This window comes from Hypanus sabinus, chromosome 6, assembly GCF_030144855.1.
Source record: "Hypanus sabinus isolate sHypSab1 chromosome 6, sHypSab1.hap1, whole genome shotgun sequence".
In the NCBI taxonomy this organism is placed as follows: domain Eukaryota; kingdom Metazoa; phylum Chordata; class Chondrichthyes; order Myliobatiformes; family Dasyatidae; genus Hypanus; species Hypanus sabinus.
This window is the reverse complement of record NC_082711.1, coordinates 31,786,132-31,805,752: the sequence shown is the minus strand read 5'-3', so window position 1 is coordinate 31,805,752 and position 19,621 is coordinate 31,786,132. Positions and strand designations below refer to the sequence as shown.

The 19,621-nt window shown below is 41.8% G+C and overlaps 1 protein-coding gene across 2 annotated transcripts in view; it reads left to right on the top strand.

Annotated features, from left to right (window-relative positions):
- Positions 1 to 19,621, top strand: part of adarb2 (adenosine deaminase RNA specific B2 (inactive)) — a 794,386-nt gene that overhangs the window by 763,550 nt on the left and 11,215 nt on the right. For both annotated transcript variants that reach the window (XM_059971913.1, XM_059971912.1), the window contains one exon: positions 5,208 to 5,386. In XM_059971913.1, the coding sequence (XP_059827896.1) occupies positions 5,208 to 5,386 (179 nt within the window). The remainder of the gene's footprint in view (positions 1 to 5,207; positions 5,387 to 19,621) is intronic.

Below are 19,621 nucleotides of genomic sequence, written 5' to 3'. Positions count from 1 at the left end.
GAGACTTCCCTCAAGTGTTTTTTTGCTGCTCATAGCCACTTCTAAAATTTCACACATCATCTTCCCGGGACCTAGTACTCATCTACAATGGACGTGGTATTAATAAAACATTTCCACACTGGTGTACAAAGAAAGACTGGTTCACTCAGTGTTTTTGTGAAGTCCCAGATATTGAAATTTATGGATTCTCCATCATAATTTCTTAGATGAAATTTAAAAAACACATGGTGAGGAACATCTGGGAAATTCCTCTCCCATGTTTCTAGGTACTGGAAACTAGTCCATGGTTTTATTCTAGCCCTCATTCCCTGTAGGATGTCCTTTGCTTATACAGTATTTGCCTCATCCAAATAAAAGCCCAGTCCTCGCTTTATGGAATTCAGTGAATCAATGTCCATCATATCAGGGAACCAGCTTTAGATCTTGGCCATTCTCTGGGAAAAATACTGGAGAGAAACAATGGAAGGCTTACACTTAGAATCATACTTGTAATATTTGATGAAAAATACAAAGGCTATAAGCATTCATAGATCTCCAAAACATGGCACTGTGGTCCATCTGGTCAGTTGTATCATATAACCCTTCGTTCGAACTTTTTACACAATTAAAAGCATGAGCAAGTAGACCAGGATTAGGCCATTTGGACCTTCAAGCTTGCCCTGCCTTTCAAGTGATCATGGCTGATGACCCCAGGCCTCATTTCCTCTACCATACCAGTTCCCTTACTGTCCTCAAAAATATATCTGCTTCCTCTTTAAACATCTCCAGTGATCTGGTCTCCACGAACCTCTAGGGTAGAAAATTCCCGAGATTCACAATCTTCTGGGAGGAGAAATTTCTCTGTTCCTTAGTTGTAAGTGACCACCCCCTAATCTTGTAACTATATCTCCACCTGGTGGAAACACCTTGACATCTCCTCCATCATGTCACTTGTTTTCAATCCTTATGGTAGCTAATATCACTCACCATCCTTCTAAATCTAATTTGCTCAGATGAGGGATCCTCTCATTCCAAGGATTAGCCTGATAGATTTCTTTTGGAAGCCTGAAATGATATTATCCCCTTTCTTAAATAAGGTGACCAAAACTTCAGATGTGACTTCACCAATATCCTGTACAACTTTAACAATGCTTCCCTATTTCTAAACTCCTTTGCAAAAAAAGGATTATTGCTCCTTGGTTTCCGAACCGCTCATTTCACTTCCTTGTTCACACTGAAGAACACTTTGATCCCTCTGTACTTCATTCATCTTTGGTATTTCTCCATTTTGCTAGGTCTGCTTTTTTTTATTCCTCTTACCAAAGCGCATAACCTTTCACTTTCTCATACCAAATTCCTTTTGCCACATTTTTATCCACACACTCAACCCATCTGAATCCTGTTGCAGCATCCTCATCTGAATGTGCCTTCTACTTATCTTTATTTTTATTTCACTTAGAGATCCAGTACGGTGACAGGAAAGGCCCAGCAGGCCCAAATGAAGGCAAATGGACCAACTCAGATTGATAGGAGACAGAAGAGACTTTAAATACTAGAATCTGGAGCAACAAGCTGTCTGCTTTGTTCTGATGCCAGGTTTTGACCCAAAATGTTGACAATTCTTTTCGTCTTACAGATGCTGTTTGACCCAGTTGGTTTCTCTCACAAATTATTTGTAGTTCAAGTAGATGTCTTGATCACCAAGGATGAGATGGGCTGAATGGCCTGTTCCTGTGCTGTATAACTCTATATCTCTATTTTTATCATCATCATCATGTGCTCTGCCTTATGATGTGGGCAGTCATGGTCTTGGCCATGATTTATTCTTGGCAAATTCTCGAGAAGTGATTCTTCTGGGAAGTGTCTTTACAAGACGGGTGACCCCAGCCATTATCAATGCTCTTCAGAGACTGACTGACTGGTGTCAGTGGTCACATAACCAGGACCTGTGATATACACCAGCTGCTCATACAACCATCCACCACCAGCTCCCATGGGTTCAGGTGACCCTGATTGGGAAGGCTAAGCAGGTGCTACATCTTGTCCAAGGGTGAGCTGCAGGGTAGCTGAGTGAAGGAGCACCTTACACCTCCTGTGAGAGAGATATTATCTCCACCCGACCACCCATCTATTTTTAAATCATTGCCAAATTTGGATACAAAATTAGTACCAAAATCACTTTCTCTATAAAAGACTCTATAAAAACCACTCTCTATAAAAAACTTATCTCTGATATTCCGCACCCCCCCCCCCCCCCCGCATACTTCCCTCCAATCACCTTAAAATTATTCCTCCTCGAATTAGCCATTTCCGGCCTGCAAAAGCTCTCAGGCTGATCACTCAATCTATGCCTCTTATCTTCATGTACACCTTTATCAAGTCTTCTCTCATCCTCCTTTGCTCTAAAGAGAAAAGCCCTGGCTCGCTCAACCTACCCTCATAAAACTTCACTCTAATCAAGGCTGCATCCTGGCTAATGTCCTCTGCACTCTCTCTAACTGAACACTATATTCCGAATGTGGTCTAAACAAGGCTTTATAGAGCTGCAACATCACCTCACAACCTTTGAGCTCAATCCCCAACTAGCCCTTCTTGCCAACCCTAACAAATTGAGCAGCAACTTTGAGGAATCCATGAATGTGAATCTCAAGATCCCTTTGTTCCTCTACACCCCTAAGAATCCTGTCATTAACCCTGAATTCTGCCTTCAAATTCAATATTTTGAAAGTAAATCACTTCACACTTCTCTGGGTTGATCTCCATTCTCAGCCCAGCTTTGCTTCTTGATAATGTCCCGTTGTATCCTACGACAATCTTCTACACTATCCACAACTCCACCAACCTTCAAGTCATCTGCAAACTTGCTAACCCACCTTTCCAGTTCCTCATCCAAGTCACTTATAAAAATCACTAAGAGCAGAGATCCCAGAACACATCCCTGCAGAACACCACTGGTCACTGACCTCCAGGCATAATCTTCCATCACTCTCTACTTTCTATGGGCAAGCCAGTGCTAAAGTCACGTTTCCCTGGATCCCATGCCTCCTGACTTTCTGAATGAACCTATCATGTGGAACCTTATCAACAGCTTACTAAAATCCATATACAGGTAGTCCCCGAGTTATGAACGTCCGACTTATGGATGACTTGTACTTATGAACCAAGGAAGGAGAACGCTGTCTGCCATTTTAAGTTGGATTGCGACGTCGTCTGCCATTTTAAGTCGTTGCCATTGACATTGTGTTGAGTGTTTAATTTTGTATTTGGCCTAAATTTTTCTTAGTAAGATTCACCCTGACCCCTCCCCACCCCCCCATTCCGGTCAGCTGGTGGCGCAGTCAGATCAGCACCGGGCTAGAGAATGGAGGTTCCCAAGTTCAATTTAGTAACAGACCGCTCCTGTGCCAGGTTGATGTCGATCCAGTGACTCCCATACCATACCTGCCGGTTTGATATCGAGCTCACAACTCAACCTCGTAAAAAAAATACTGCCACCTCCAGTTTAAATTCCCACACGGATTACTGTGGAGGATCAAATACCCTAACCCTGCACAGCCCCCAATTGTGCCATTTAACCTGTCTCAGTGCGGTGCAGTTTCGGACCCTGGGAATTTAGTGCTGTGGTTCTTAGGACCCAGTGGACCTCGGGATAATACTGGATGTACTTGTTCCGACTTACGTACAAACCTGACTTAAAGACAGACTCAGGATCGGAACTCGTTTGTAACTCGGGGACTGCCTGTATATATGTATAGAACTGTGCAAAAGTCTAAGGCACATATATATAGCTAGAGTGCCTAATAACTTTATACAGTGCTGTAGCAATTTTATGTATTGCACTGTACTGCTGTCACACAGAAAAATCAGATTTCATGGCATATGTGAGTGATGATAAACCTGATTCTGATATGGGTCTCTATTGTGGACTGAGAGTGAGAAGGGGGCAGAGAGAGGGGAAACATGGGTTGGGAAAGGGGGAAGGGAGAGCGGAGGGAGTTGGAAGCACCGGAGAGACATTCTATAATGATCACTAAACTAATTGTTTGAAATCAAGTTACCTTGCCTGGTGCCTCAGGGAAGTGTGTACCTGTGGTGAACTACGTGTGCCTGTCTGGACACGCCCCCTGCTGACTGCTCCTGTGGCTCCTCCCACAGGCCCCTGTATAAAGGCGATCTGAGGCCTGATGCTCGGCCTCAGTCTGCAGGACGTAGTATGATGGTCACTCACTTCTGGTTCCTTCTTCCAGTCAATAAAAGCCGATACCTCGCCTTACGTCTCAGAGTGAGTTATTGATGGTGCATCAGTACCTCATGGGTGTGTCTGCACCCATGCCACCCCCACACCCCCTACTCTGCTCCCTGTCCACTCCCCTCCCACAGGCTCCACCTTCTCCAATTCCAACATCTTTTGCTCCCACCAGGTTTACAAACTCTCTCTCCACTCCATATTGACAAATACACTACTCTGCACAAGTCTTAGGCACCCTGGCTATATATACATATTTGCCTAAGATTTTTTGTACAGTACTGTACTACATATGGAGAGACAGACAGACAGAGAACCTAGTTTAACCTTCCTCTGTGGTTTTAAGGTTCCACACACTTTAGCACATTAGAAATGTTTGAAGTTTGCACTCATAAGCAAGCGGAGCCCTTGTGACCAGGGCCCTATGAAAGAGGACAAGGCTGGGTTAATATCTGCGGAAATAGAGATTGCTCATCAAGGCATAAGATTGGCCTCTGGGCGTTCTGTTTAAGAGAGGACAGGTGCTGCTCCTATCATATCAAGATACGCTTTACAGTGACATTCAGTGATCACTAATTGCTTAATGAACCTGGAAACGTGTAGATGTAAGGGAAAACTAAAAGGCATTAAAATGCTTTCTCTCCTATTTAGTATCTTTTGTAAGTAATGTTTCAATACCAAGACTCCTTAAAATAACACGCACACTCCATTAAAATGTTGCAGAACAAGTTCTAATAAGGTACAGGATATGTCCAGGTTCAGTTCTGTGCTCCAGCAATCAGTTATCCACTTATGTTTCAAAGTACTCTCTTATAATACATGCATTTGCAATGGAATCAGCAATTTCGACCCCTGGGGAAACAAAGCTGTCTTTCTATGTGTCACTAAAGAAATCAAAGATATTGGCATTTCACCTCCCAGTAGGCTCATTGATTCAGGCTTTGCTTGTTTACTGATTGCACTTGCTTTGGTGTTCCTGCAGGGGTCAATAGCACAGGACTTCGCCAGCAGGGAAAGTCCCCAAGCTTCAGCGTAAACTGGACTCTGGGAGACTCCGACCTGGAGATCGTTAATGCTACAACAGGAAAGGGGGACCTGGGCTGTTCGTCCAGACTCTGTAAGCGTGCACTTTATACCCAATGGGCAAAGCTGTATGGCAAGGTAAGAATTATGTGATCTGGTGATGGCATGTGCTGTAGATCGACCAATACTGACACAGAACATAGACATGTCAGTACAGCATAGGATCAGGACTTCAGCTCATCATCTAGTGCCAAGCTTATTAAGTTAATGTTGCCAAGTTACACCATCTGTTTTTGCCTGTATATGAACAATATCCCTTCATTATCTGCACTTTCACTTGCCTGTCTAAGAACCTATTCAATGTCTCTGTCATCTCTGCCTCCACTAACACCCTGGCAACACATTCCAGGCAACCACCAATCATTTGGACAGGTGCTTGGGCTGAAAGGAGCAGAGGGATATGGACCTAGTGCAGGCAAATTGGACTCGTGCATGAAGGAGGCTGTAAAGGCCCATGTCTGTATTGTACGTTTCTATAATTCTATGTTTATGTGAGGCGGAAAATATACAGACCCTCTGGGTCCCAGCTCAGCTGCAAATGTACCCAAGTTCCTTCCTGCTGTTGCTTATTTTATTTAGAAAATCAGCATGGTAACAGGCCCAACGAGCCCACGCCGCCCAATTACATCCATGTTACCAATTAACCCATATGTCTTCGGAATATGAAGGAAGCCCAGAGCAGCGGAAAGAAACCCATGCAGTCATAGGGAAAATGTTCAAATTCCTTACAGACAGTGGCAGAATTGAACCTTTGTTTTTGGCGCTGTCATTGTGTAACACTAACTGCTATGGTACCATGTTGCCCAGGGGTCCTGGACCACACATACAAGCTCTTGCTGCTAACTCCTCCTTGCACCCTGGACCTCCTGTTTACATTCCAGACCAATGAGGGAGCCAGATGCCCAACTAATAGGATTGCCAAATAATTAGATGCCAGGTGATTGGAGTGTTCCTGTATCTGGAATTCTCATGACAGCACAATTGGCTTCTCCTAGTTCAAAGAGACATTGAAGATGGAAGCAAGGGGAACTTAGGTGGCTGAAGATGCTGTAATGCGCAGCAAATGTTGGAGGCAGAAGGATGGTTGAAACCCTGCATCAGGATTAGCAGCAGTCAGCAAAACGGTAACAATGCTAACTTGCATATCAAAGTAATTCCGAAGTAATTGAAGCAAAAAAAATCTGTATTTGCTAGAAGTTGCAGAAAATGCTCATAACATCAGGCAGTATCTGTGGGGGAGAGAGACAGAGTCAACATTTCAAATTACTGACTGAAACATTGACTCTGCTTCGCATTCCACAAATACTGCCTGGCCTGCTGAGTGATTCCAAAATTTTCGGTTGTGCATTGATTCCAGAGTCCCCATTGATGGTGAAATAACATCGCTATGCTCATTGAATTCTACCGTAGTCCTGCCTCCATTGCACTCCCAAAGTCATACTGGCATCTGCGAGTTAATTAAGTGAACTACAGCAGAGAGTTCGTTGTTGAGGAAAGCAAATGGTGGATGTTCATACTCATATTAGCATCTTCAATTAAACTGGTTGGATCTCATTGAAGTTTGGAATGAATGCAGAGTTGCAGAGGAAAGATCAAATTACTGCTCTAAGTGAGAGAACAGATTTAATGTTCAGAACCCCAGTGTACAACTGTTTCTAACAAAACATCTCTGTACTTGGCATTAGACTTCACAGCTACTGGCAACATAATATAAGTCTAGAAATTATTGTTGGCAGTATAAGGAAACAAGTCTTAGATTCTGAAATTCCATGTGGGATCTACCATAATCCTGCAGTAATTCTGGCGACAGATCATCAAAGCTAACATAGCTAGAAATGACGATTCATGATGACCTAGGAATTCAGCAAGTTGCTCAGCTGAAATTATATCAGGGCTGCCGTAGAGAGCCCATTGAATTGTAAGCCTACATCATGTTTCAGCCACTACCTTTGTATGTTTTTTAGTGGAGGTATTAATTTATTCAAATGCACACAATTATGAATTAACTTTTACAATAGCATCGTATAAAAGCCATTACTTACAGGATTATGACTTGCATTGTGAAGAAAGGGATTCTCCAGTTAGTAATTTGCCTGTTTGATCTTCAACTCTAAGACTCCGCAACAATATGCCAGAAACGCTCAGCAAGTCAGGCAGCACCTGGGAGAATGAGAAACTGAGTTAATAACCTACATTCTTATTAAGGATCATTTCTTTTAAATGTTAACTTTATTTTTTCCTTCACTCCTCCTGAGTATTGTCAGAATTCTCTCTTTTTTTCAGATTTATTTGTTTGTTTATTTATTTAGTGATACGGTGCTGAGTAAGGCCCTGCAGCCCTTCAAGCCACACTGCCCCAGCAACCTAGACAAACCCTATTAATCCTAACCTAATCACTGAACAAAGATATCTACAGCACATTCCAGGCCCTTTGGCCCACAATGTTGTGCCGACCATGTAACCTGCTCTAGAAATTGCCTAGAATTACCCTACCACATAGCCCTCTATTTTTCTAAGCTCCATGTACCTATCTAAGAGTCTCTTAAAAGACCCCATTGTATCCGTCTCCACCACCATCACCAGCAGTGCACTCCACACACCCATCACTCTCTGTGTGGAAAACTTACCTCTGACATCCCCCTTGTATCTACTTTCCAAACTCTTTAGAACTATGCCCCCTATGCTTACTAAAACTATGCTTACTGCTGGCATCCCCTATGTACCTACTTCCAAGCACCTTCAAACTATGCCCCCTCATGCTGGCCATTTCAGCCCTGGGAAAAGGTCTCTGGCTATCCACAAGATCAATGCCTCTCATCACCTTCTACGCCTCTATCAGGTCACCTCTCATCCTCCTTCACTCCAAGAAAAGGCCAAGTTCATTCAACCTAGTCTCATAAGGCATGCTCCCCAGTCCAGGCAACATCCTTGTCTTCTGCACTCTCTCTATAGGCTTCCTGTAGCGAGATCACCAGAACTGAACACAGTACTCCAATTGGGGTCAAACTAAGGACATACCTAGCTGCAACATTACCTCAGGCTCTTGAACTCGATCTCACAGTTGATGAAGGCCATCACACCATGCACCTTCTTAACAGCAGTGTCAATCTGCGCAGCAGCTTTGGGTATCCTATGGACACAGACCCCAAGATCTCTCTGACCCTCCAATTTACAGTAACCAATTAAACTATCCAGTACATCTTTGGATTGTGTGAGGAGACCGGAGGACCCGGAGAAACCCACACATTCCACAGGGAGGACGTACCTTACAGAACAGCACCAGAATTGAACTCCGAACTCCAGAATGCCCTGAGCTGCAATAGCATCGTGCTAACTGCTACCATGGCGACCGAATCTGAAATATTTACCTTTAATTACCTTAGGATCAGTACTTGATTGTTCACACTCTGAGGTGGAAAAACAGCATTGCTTACATATCCGTTGCCTCATTATTAAACGCCATGATCTCCACTCACTCCTGAGGTTTTCAGTTCTCGCTGGTTTTAATCATCATCCTAGCCATTAAGGCACAGAAGGACAGAGTTGTAATGAGGCTGAATGAGCAGTAGGTCAACATGGGAATGATAGGTTTAAGAGCCTGTTTCTGTGTTCTGCAACTTTACGACTCTACGATCCTCAACTTGAATCTCTGTTCTTTTTGCATCCATGATCATAAGGAATCTGAGTAGAATTTGGCACTTCAACCCATCTAGTCTGTTCTGCCATTCAATCATGATTGATTTCATTCAACCCCATTCTCCCACTTTCTTCCTGTAACCCTAAACTCCCTTACCAATCAAGAGTTTATCAATCCCTGTCTGAAATACACAATTTACTCCAAGTCATTTGGTCTGAAATGACTTGGCCTCCACGGCCCGCTGTGGCAAGGAATTCCACAGATTAATCACCCTCTGGCTGAAGAAATTCCTCCACATTTCAGCTCTAAAAGCATGTCACTTTATACTGAGGCTATGCCATCAGATTCTAGGCTCTCCTCCTAATGGAAGCATCCCTCCATCCACTTTGTATTGGCCATTCAGTATCAAGTATTTTTCATTGAGATCTCCCCATCTCCCCTCATCCTTTAGCCTACCTCAATATATATGTGTGTGTGTGTGTGTGTGTGTGTGTGTGTGTGTGTGTATGTATGTATATATATATATATATATATATATATATACACACACACACACACATATATACACTTACATATGTATATATTTTTATACATATGCATATATATTGTTCTATATATTGTATATACAGTACATATATTAAGGAAATTATATAATATATAGTAGATTCTAGTTAATTGGTCCATCAGTTAATCGGGGTATCCACTAATTTGGAACTGCTCTTAATGAACAAAATCAAATTGAGAAACTAGTCAGGATTCTCCTCTTTTATCTGGGACACTATGTTGCTTAATTGGAGGAGGAGACTATTGCTGTACATTTTCTAATTTGTGTCAGTCACATGCACATCATGTGGTTGTTAGACATTACACCATGCTTAGAGCAATCGGTGTCTGCGCTGATTTTGTTCATTTGCCGTCAAACAAAAGAACATGTCAGCGTACATTGGATGAATTCCTCCATCGGTAACTATTAAGAATTAACACAGGGTTTTATAGTATAGTAGTAGTTTTGGTATTATTCTAATTTATTCTGTATTTTATTTAAAAATATAATTTGTTACCTAGTTGAACAGTAGTTTGTCTTCTTTATACCTTTTCAACCATTTCCATGAAACTCAGGCTAATTGAGGCAGTTTCATTATTGGACCAAAATGTAATGGTGCCCATGTGTCCGAATTAACGGGAATCTACTGCATATATCATTTTGATTTCTTTTATATATCATTGTTTCGAATGAATTGAGCCTCTGTGGTCCTGTGCTGAGAGTATCAAAGGTGCAGTATCCTCCCAGTGAAATATCTCCTCAGCTTAGTGCTAAACAACATACACCTTATTCTCACACTGCAACCCCTGGTTCAAGACTCCTCCACCAGGGTGAACTTCCTCCCTACATCCAGTATCTCAAACCTGGAGGAATTCTGCAAGTTTCAATGGGATCTCCACCTCTTCTTCCAGACTCCAGTGTACAGTATATAGGCCCAGTCTCTCCTTATATGCCAACCCTTGGACCTAGCTAGGCTCTCTACACTCCTTCGGGGTAAGTAAGTTATTTTTCAGAACGGTACACAGCATTCCTAATGCAGTCTCAACAAGGCACCAAAGAATTGCAGTATTCAGACCTCCAAATAACGAACTTGCTGCTCACTTATGGAGGCTTTCAATGGTTTGTTGCACAAGAACACTTTCAACATCAGTATTACCAATTTTATACCATTTTTTAAAAATGCTGTTTTTATGTTTTATTCTCCAAAATGGATGACCTCACATTTTCCATATTATATTGAACCAGCCCTTCACCTTGTCCATATCCTTTGAAGCCTTATTACATCTCTTCCCTGTTATTAACCTATCTGTACTAGGCTCATCAGCAAAGTTGGATTCGGTTCCCTTAGCTATAAGTTGCTAATTTCGCAACATGAGGACATACCAAACTACTTGCAACTAATGAAGTACTTCTGAAGTGTACTTACTGCTATGATCTACTGACTTAAGTAGTTTGATGTAAACGCAAGAGAAAGCAGATGCTGGAATAATTTGCTGGAGGAGATCAGCAAGTCGAGCAGCATCTGTGGGAGGACAAGGAAAGTCGCTGTTTTGGGCCAAAGCCCTGCCTGATCAAAGTTCAAAGTAAATTTATTATTGAAGTATGTACCTACACTTCGCCACATACAACCCTGAGATGATGACGCAATTCTGAGTTGTTCCGTCAGATTGTAACTTGATCTAAGCCCTACAGCAACAGACATGCTCAGGCCCTAATAATACACTGATGGGTCACTCATGGGACTCCTAAGCCTTGTAGAATATTTGCAGGAAATTTCCCATTCAACATTACTTCTTCAATAAAATATGGTTTATTGGATTTGCACATTAACAACTGCAAATATATATCCCTGAGGGAACCTATCAGTACTTTAATAAATGTCACAATGAGGTTTCCTTGTGATAAGAATTCCTTCCAAGTAGTCAGTTAGTGAAAATTATTTCTGACAATTCATATGTGAAACTTGCACTGCAACCTGAAAGCAGTCACATCAATATTCTCCACATATAGTCTTGTTAATATCAGGAATCCTCAAAACTTGCAGCCTGAAGCTTTTCAGCTCAATTTATATCCCTTGAAATTACCTTTTACATTATAGGCAATTTCTTCCTTAGTTAAATGTTCTACAAATGCTCTTTTAATAAAATTTCATTATAATTGTAATAGAATAATGTTTTATAAATATATGTTATTTGCTCAAGTGTTGCTGGAACATAAATTGTTTTACTGTTTAATTTAAATTACGTGATGATGTGGTTAAAATAAGAGGTTTTGAAAAATCCAAGCTGCTTAAATATTTTAACCCTTTTTTGTTTCCCAGTGTAATTTATTGAGAGAAAACTATTTTGGTTCATACATCATTGACCTGTTATTTGGAGAGGTTTCTGTATCGATCTCATTGCTTCCCTACAGAAATCTTCCAATATTAGTATTTTAATGATTTTAGTATTGAACTACTAGAAATATTTTATATGACGTTAGGTTTTCCATATGAACATAGGAAGCAGGAACAAGAATGGGATGTTCAACCATTTGCTAAACCATTGCTGACCTTCTCAATAAAGCCATCTTTCTGCACTGGTCCTATCTCCATGGCACTTCTCTTTGTTTCTGGAAATCTATCAGCTTCAGTTTTGGGTGAATTCAGTGAATGAAACTCCAATAGCCCTCTGTGGTAAAGAATTCCAAAGGTTCACCATTCCCCCCTCATTGTCTAAGTCCTTGACCAACTACTGATGATTTCTGACACTGTGACCATTGATTCTAGGCTATTAGAGTTATAGAACAATACAGCATAGAAACAGGCCCTTTGACCCATCTGGTCATGCCAACCTATTGCCTTGCCTAGACCCGTCAACCTGCACACAGACTGTAGCCCTCCATGCCCCTACCATCCATGTACCTATCCAAATTTCTCTAAAATGTTGAAATTGAACCCACATCCACTGCTTCCACTGGCAGCTCATTCCACCCTCTCTCCTCTGACTGAAGAAGTTCCTCGTTATGTTCCCCTTAAACAGTTCACCTTTCACCCTTAACCCATGACCTCAAGTTCCAGTCTCACCCAACATCAGGGGAAAAAGCCTGTTTCCATTCACCCTGTCTATACCCAGCATAATTTAGTATGCCTCTATTAAATCTCCCCTCATTTTCCTCACTCAAGGGAGTAGCCCTAACCTATACAAACCTTCCCTATAACTCAGGTCCTCAAGTCCCAGCATCATCTTTGTAAATTTTCTCTGCAATCTGTCAATCTTATTCATATATTTCCCCTGTAAGCAGTTGACCAGAACTGCACACAATACTCCAACTCGAGCTTCACATAACACCCCAACTCTTGCACCCAATATTTTCATTTATGAAGCTCAATGTAACCAAAGCTCCCTTTACAATCCTCTCTACCTGTGGCGCCACTCCTCTGTATGCAGGTTGTCAGCGCCTGTAGGAATTTCCTAATTTTGAATCAGATCTTCTCTACTCAATCTCTCATTCAACAAACCAAATATTCCTTAGTACCATTCTAGGGTGATCTTCACCAAGCTCTCTATATGGCAAGTACAGTACATCCATTTTATTAAAAAGACCATAACTGACACAATACTCTGGTGTGAGCTTACCAAGGTACTATACAATTGCAATAAGACATAGTTCATTACTGTTGAGTTTAAATCCTCTCATTCTAAATATGAACATAATTGTTTGCTGCATAAGCATGTTGGCTTTCAGTGACTACAGCACAAGCACATTTGAACAGTACGACCAATAGAATTGAATAGGAACTTAAGGGGACATTATTTGTCAGGCTTACAAAGAAGGAGAAAGTGGGTGAGCAGAAAGAATCGGGGAGTAAATAGGCAGATAAATATAAAAGTCAGGAAGGAAGTGGCATAGGCTGGATGAGCGTCTTTGCTGTATACTTATGATTCTTTGATTCAGCTGCAGCTCATATAAATGCCTCATGCGTGTGGAGTGAGACATCATTCATATGCTAAGAACCAAGAAGAGCAATGTAATTAATACATTCAGCGACAACTCCCTTTCAGTAAAATTTCTCTGCACAGATTTTGGTTAATAGGCTGGTATAAAGCCTAAAAGCTGAGCTAAGATTGTGCACATGTGGTTCCTTTTCAATACTGGCTTTACTACGGTACCACAATGGTCTGTGCTGGACTTCAATGATTCCAGGTGGTTTGTTACTATTCATCAGTGCAAAGGAGAACAAAATGATTGTTACTCCAGATTTGATGCACCATAAAAAAACACAGTAAGCATAAATAACACAATAAAACATAATAAATATACATACGCTCAGTCGCCACTCACCTGTACACCTGCTCATTAATCTAATCCGTCAACTCAATGCATAAAAGCTGCAGACATGGTCAAGAGGTTCAGTCGTTGTTCAGACCAAACATCAGAGTGGGGAAGAAATGTGATCGAAGTGATTTGAGGTTCTTAGAAGCTGCTGATTTCCTAGGATTTTTACGAACCATCTCTAGAGTTTACAGAGAATGGTGCAAAAAAAAATCCACAGAGACTGTGGGTGAAAATGTATTATTGATGAGAGAGGTCAGAGGAGACTGGCCAGATTGGATCAAGCTGACAGGAAGATGACAGTAACTCAAATAACCACGCGTTACAACAATGGCATGCAGACAGCATCTCTGAATGAACAGCACATCGTGGCTTGAAGTGGATGGGCTACAGCAGCAGAAGACCAAGAACATACACTCAGTGGTCACTTTATTAGGTACAAGAGGTACAAAATAAAATGGCCGCTGAGTGTACTATATCTCTCCAATATAACTTCAATCCAAAACTACTTTAGGATGCACTTACATCCAGATGTTTATTTATGTCACTGAATTTCATTGCATGGATAACTATCTTGGTTAAACTTCTGTTTGCTCTTCTTAGTTTTTCTATTCTTTTTCTTTCTGATTAGAGGGTTGTGGTGTCACACTAGTGGTGTCCCAAAGGATCGGTTCCGGGACCTCTACTTTTCGTAATTTTTATTAACAACCTGGATGTGGGGGTAGAAGAGTGGGTTGGCAAGTTTGCAGACGACACAAAGGTTGCTGGTGTTGTAGATAGTGTAGAGGATTGTCAAAGATTGCAGAGAGACATTGATAGGAAGCAGAAGTGGGCTGAGAAATGGCAGATGGAGTTCAACCCGGAGAAGTGTGAGGTGGTACACTTTGGAAGGACGAACTCCAAGGCGGAGTACAAAGTAAATGGCAGGATACTTGGTAGTGTGGAGGAGCAGAGGGATCTGGGGGTACATGTCCACAGATCCCTGAAAGTTGCCTTAAAGGGTAGTTAAGAAAGCTTATGGGGTGTTAGCTTTCATAAGTCGAGGGATAGAGTTTAAGAGTTGTGAGGTAATGATGCAGCTCTATAAAACTCTGGTTAGGTCATACTTGGAGTACTGTGTCCAGTTCTGGTCGCCTCACTATAGGAAGGATGTGGAAGCATTGGAAAAGGTACAGAGGAGATTTACCGGGATGCTGCCTGGTTTAGAGAGTGTGCATTATGATCAGAGATTAAGGGAGCTAGGGCTTTGTTCTTTGGAGAGAAGGAGGTTGAGAGGAGACATGATAGAGGTATACAAGATATTAAGAGGAATACACAGAGTGGATAGCTAACGCCTCTTCCCAGGGCACCACTGCTCAATACAAGAGGACATGGCTTTAAGGTAAGGGGAGGGAACTTCAAGGGGCATATTAGAGTGATGCACCATCAATAACTCACTCTGAGTCGTAAAGGCAAGATATCGGCTTTTATTGACTGGAAGAAGGAACAAGCAGTGAGTGACCACCATACTACATCCTGGAGACTGAGAGGCCGGGCTCAGGCCTCAATCACCTTTATACAGGGGTCAGTGGGAGGAGCCACAGGAGCAGTCAGCAGGGGGCGTGTCCAGACAGGTATATGTAGTTCACCACATAGAGGAAGGTTTGTCACTCAGAGAGGGGTTGGTGCGTGGAATGCACTGCCTGAGTCAGTGGTGAAGGCAGATACACTATAAAATTTAAGAGACGACTAGACAGGTATATGGAGGAATTTAAGGTGGGTGGTTATATGCGAGGCAGCGTTTCAGGGTCGGCACAACATTGTGGGCCGAAGGGCCTGTACTGTGCTGTACTATTCTATGTTCCTCTACAGCTGTAAGACTTAGTGAATCACAAAGGGTTATTACCATGATATATCATAAAGGAAACCCTTCGTCTATCCCTGAAAACATGCACTACACACAAAATTAATATTATAGAAAGAAAACTGAATTCTTTTGAGGAAATCTAATGATAATCTACCTACAAGATGGAAAGGGAATAATATTTGAAATACCTTTGAATGGATTTTGGAGTATTACACACTTAGAGTATTGTGAGCAGCTTTTGGCCTACTTATGTAAGGAAGCTTCTGCTGGCATTAGAGATGGTCCAGAGGAGGTCAATGTGAATGGACCCAGGGAATAAAGTGTTAAAGTACGAGGCTGTTTGATGGCTGTGAGCCTGTACTCACTGGAGTTCAGAAGAATGAGGGAGGGAGCTTATTGAAGCCCATGGACTATTGAAAGGCTGAGTTAGAGTGGACGTGGAAAGAATGTTTCCTCGAGTGGGGGGTCTATGACAAGAGGGCACAGCCTCAAAATTCAGAGACTTAGGAACAGAAATGAGAAGCAAATTCTTTAGCTAGAGGGTGGTGAATCTATGAAATTCATTGCCACAGACAGCTATGGATGGCAAATCATTGGGTATATTTAAAGTGGAGGTTGATAGGTTCTTGATTAGTAAGGGAGTAAAAGGTTAAGGAGACAAGGCAGGAGAAAGGGATTGAGAGGAGTAATAAATCAGCTATGATGGAATGGTGGAATAGACTTGATAGGCCAAATGGCCTAATTCTGCTTGTATGTCTTATGTCTTGGTTTTATTCAAGACATGGTCAGGGACATTTATGCACCATCTTACCTCAGGTTAGAGGTTTTATACCGGCTTGTTAACTAAAATCTCTGTGGTGAAATGTTGGCTCCATAGGGAGTTGCCACTGAAAATATTAGTTGCTCTGCTGTTATCAGTTCTTCAGCAACCAGCCCCACATCAAGTGAGGATATCTCACCCCAACGGACATTAGCAACTTGGTTGGCATTCTGAGGCTTATGGGTGGTCTGCAGTTGTTAATCAGAAGATATATGGGAACCTCATCACAGTATTGATTAATGAGCAGTGTGTTTATCTTTTTTTCCCATTTTGGATTTAGATACCCTATTTCCCCTACTGGTTGGTAAAAAGGAATTTAAAACTTAAAACCTTACAGATTTATTCAGGATACAATATCTTTGTGCGTGTGTGTGCGTGTGTGTGTGTGTGTGTGTGTGTGTGTGTGTGTGTACATAAATGCATGAGTAGATAAATAGATTGACATACAAAGATTCAAAGTACATTTATCATCAAAGTATGTATGCAGTCTATAATCATGTAATTCATCTTCCCACAGGCAGCCACAATACAAGAAACACCATGAAACCTGTTCAAAGAACACATCAAACACCCAGTGCACAAAAGAAAGAACAAATAGTGCGGACAGCAAAATAAAACGAGCAAGAAACCCAAAATATAAAACGTCAAACCACAGAGTCATTGAAACGGTCTAGGAAAGTTCAGTTTAGTTCAGTTCAGTTCAATTTAGCACTATGTTGTTAATTGACCACAGGCTGCAGAGCCAGTCTGCCCCCGATCAAAAGTCACAGAAAATAGCAATAAAAATTGAGTAACCTGAAACCAGAACACATTTAACATCAAATACAGAGTCGAATCCCCAACCGGTGTCAATTAAACCTTGCTCAAGCCCCAAGATCCAGCATCAAGCAAGAGGGAGAGGTCAAACGCAGATACCTTCCTCTGAGAGCAGCGAGTGTAAGAGAGAGAGAGAGAGAAACCAGTAAAACACAGGCTGACAGCACTGAACTCCCACTCACTTTCTGCTCTTGTCATTGATTTCAATTTCAATTTTGCTCTGCGAGGTTGGCAAGAAACTTGAGTCGATCGTGGGCTCGAACCCTGTCTCTGGGCTTCTCAGCCTCCCTGGCTCGCACTCCACTCAAAACCTCACCAAACCCTTGGAGAGAGCAAAGCACCAGATCACTCAATCGACCCAAAAACGCATCATCAAAATATAAATCACAAGTTCCAATGGTAGCCAGATCATATTTGAAAGATGAAGTAGTAAAAGAAGCAGCTTTGTGAACTATCACCTTTAGTGGTGTTGTTCACTGGCACCATCTTCTTGAAAAAACAATTCATAGATATAACTCTATTCACTTTACTTGTCTTTATGACAAGTGTGTGGTATTAGGTGGGAGAAGGGAGGGTCTAGGTTAGCAATGGAATATTTGACAATATTATTTACTCCAATATTAGAATATAACAAATTATCCATTGATCATAAGATCACAATTTATGAGGACTTGGTGTGTAAACTGGCTGTCAAGTTTCCAATACTGCAGCTGCTGCAGATATGACCAAATGACCAGAAGACATAGGAACAGAATTAGGCCATCTGGCCCATTGAGTCTGCTCCACCATTCAAGCATGGCTGATCCTTTTTTTCCCTCCTCCTCAACCCCAGTTCCTGGCCTTCTCCCCATAACCTTTGATGCCATGCCCAATCAAGAACCTATCAATCTCTGCCTTAAATACACCCAGTAACCTGGCCTCCATTGCTGCATGTGGCAATAAATTCCACAAATTCACCACCCTTTGGTTAAATAAATTACTCTGCATCTCTCTTTTGAAAGGGCGCCCCTCTATCCTGAGGCTGTGCCCTCTTGTCCTAGACCAGGGGTCAGCAACCTTTACCACTGAAAGAGCCACTTGGACCCGTTTCCCACAGAAAAGAAAACACTGGGAGCCGCAAAACCCGTTTGACATTTAAAATGAAATAACACTGCATACAACGTTTTGTTTTGCCTTTATGCTATGTATAAATAAACTATAATGTGTTGCATTTATGAAATTGATGAACTCCTGCAGAGAAAACGAAATTACATTTCTGCATGCAACAAAAACATTTTGAACTCCGAAAAAAAGACGTTGGGTTGAAGGTTACTTTTAAGTAAAATACTCAACGTCTATTTGAGTCCTTCTTGTATTTATGAAAAACGCCAAACTTAAATTTGCCGCCAGCAGCAAACCAAAAATAACGTCAGCCAGCTGTCAACCTGAAAAATAAAAGGACTATTTCACTGAACAATGAAAACATATGAATATACGTAAAATAATACGCAATTAAAATATTTATCATCCTTGTTCAGGTTGACTCACACCTGACAATGCAGTCGTATTCAGTAGGGATGGATCGATGCTTAGGGGAGTGACCGGGAAGGATAATGTGTTTTTTTCCTCTCTGAACTCACAGAAGCGTTTCCCAAACGATGTTTGCATTGCGATGATTGCAGAATGTAAATACTCCGAATTTATCATGTCGTGACATTGTTTGAACTCTCTCAAATTGGGGAAGTGAGACAATGTGCCTTTCTGTAAATCTCTGGCAAGCAACGTCAACTTGCGCTCGAATGCAAAACATCCTCCAACATGTGCAGGGCTGTACGTCCTTACCCCGTTGAAGAGCTGTGTTCAGCGTGTTCAGGTGCGCTGTCATGTCTACCATGAAGTGTAGCTTTTCCAGCCACTCTGGCTGTTCCAGCTCAGGAAAGTTGAGCCCTTTGCTGCCCAGGAAAGTTTTCACTTCTTCCAGACGCGCGACAAAGCGTTTCAGCACTTCCCCTCTGGACAGCCAGCGATAAAAACACGTTGTAGCGGTTGCTACACGCAGTCAGTAAACTGCAGTCAAAGATAGCTTTATTCGAACTAAACAGCCTTGCTTTTAAGCCTCCCTCAACCCGCCCCCCCATGGGCGCGGATGCTGCAAAAGACACGTACTCACAAACCCCCGTAGGCTATCTCCCTTAGCCTGAACGCTGGCTAATTGTGAGCCGGTTCGGATGTGTCAGCAAATGGGTCGCCACAACGTCTTATTTAGATTGTACAAGATCACCATAATCTTCAAATTTAGATTTACATTTCAAAAACTAACAAACTAACATAAAATACATATTAATTAAATACTGACC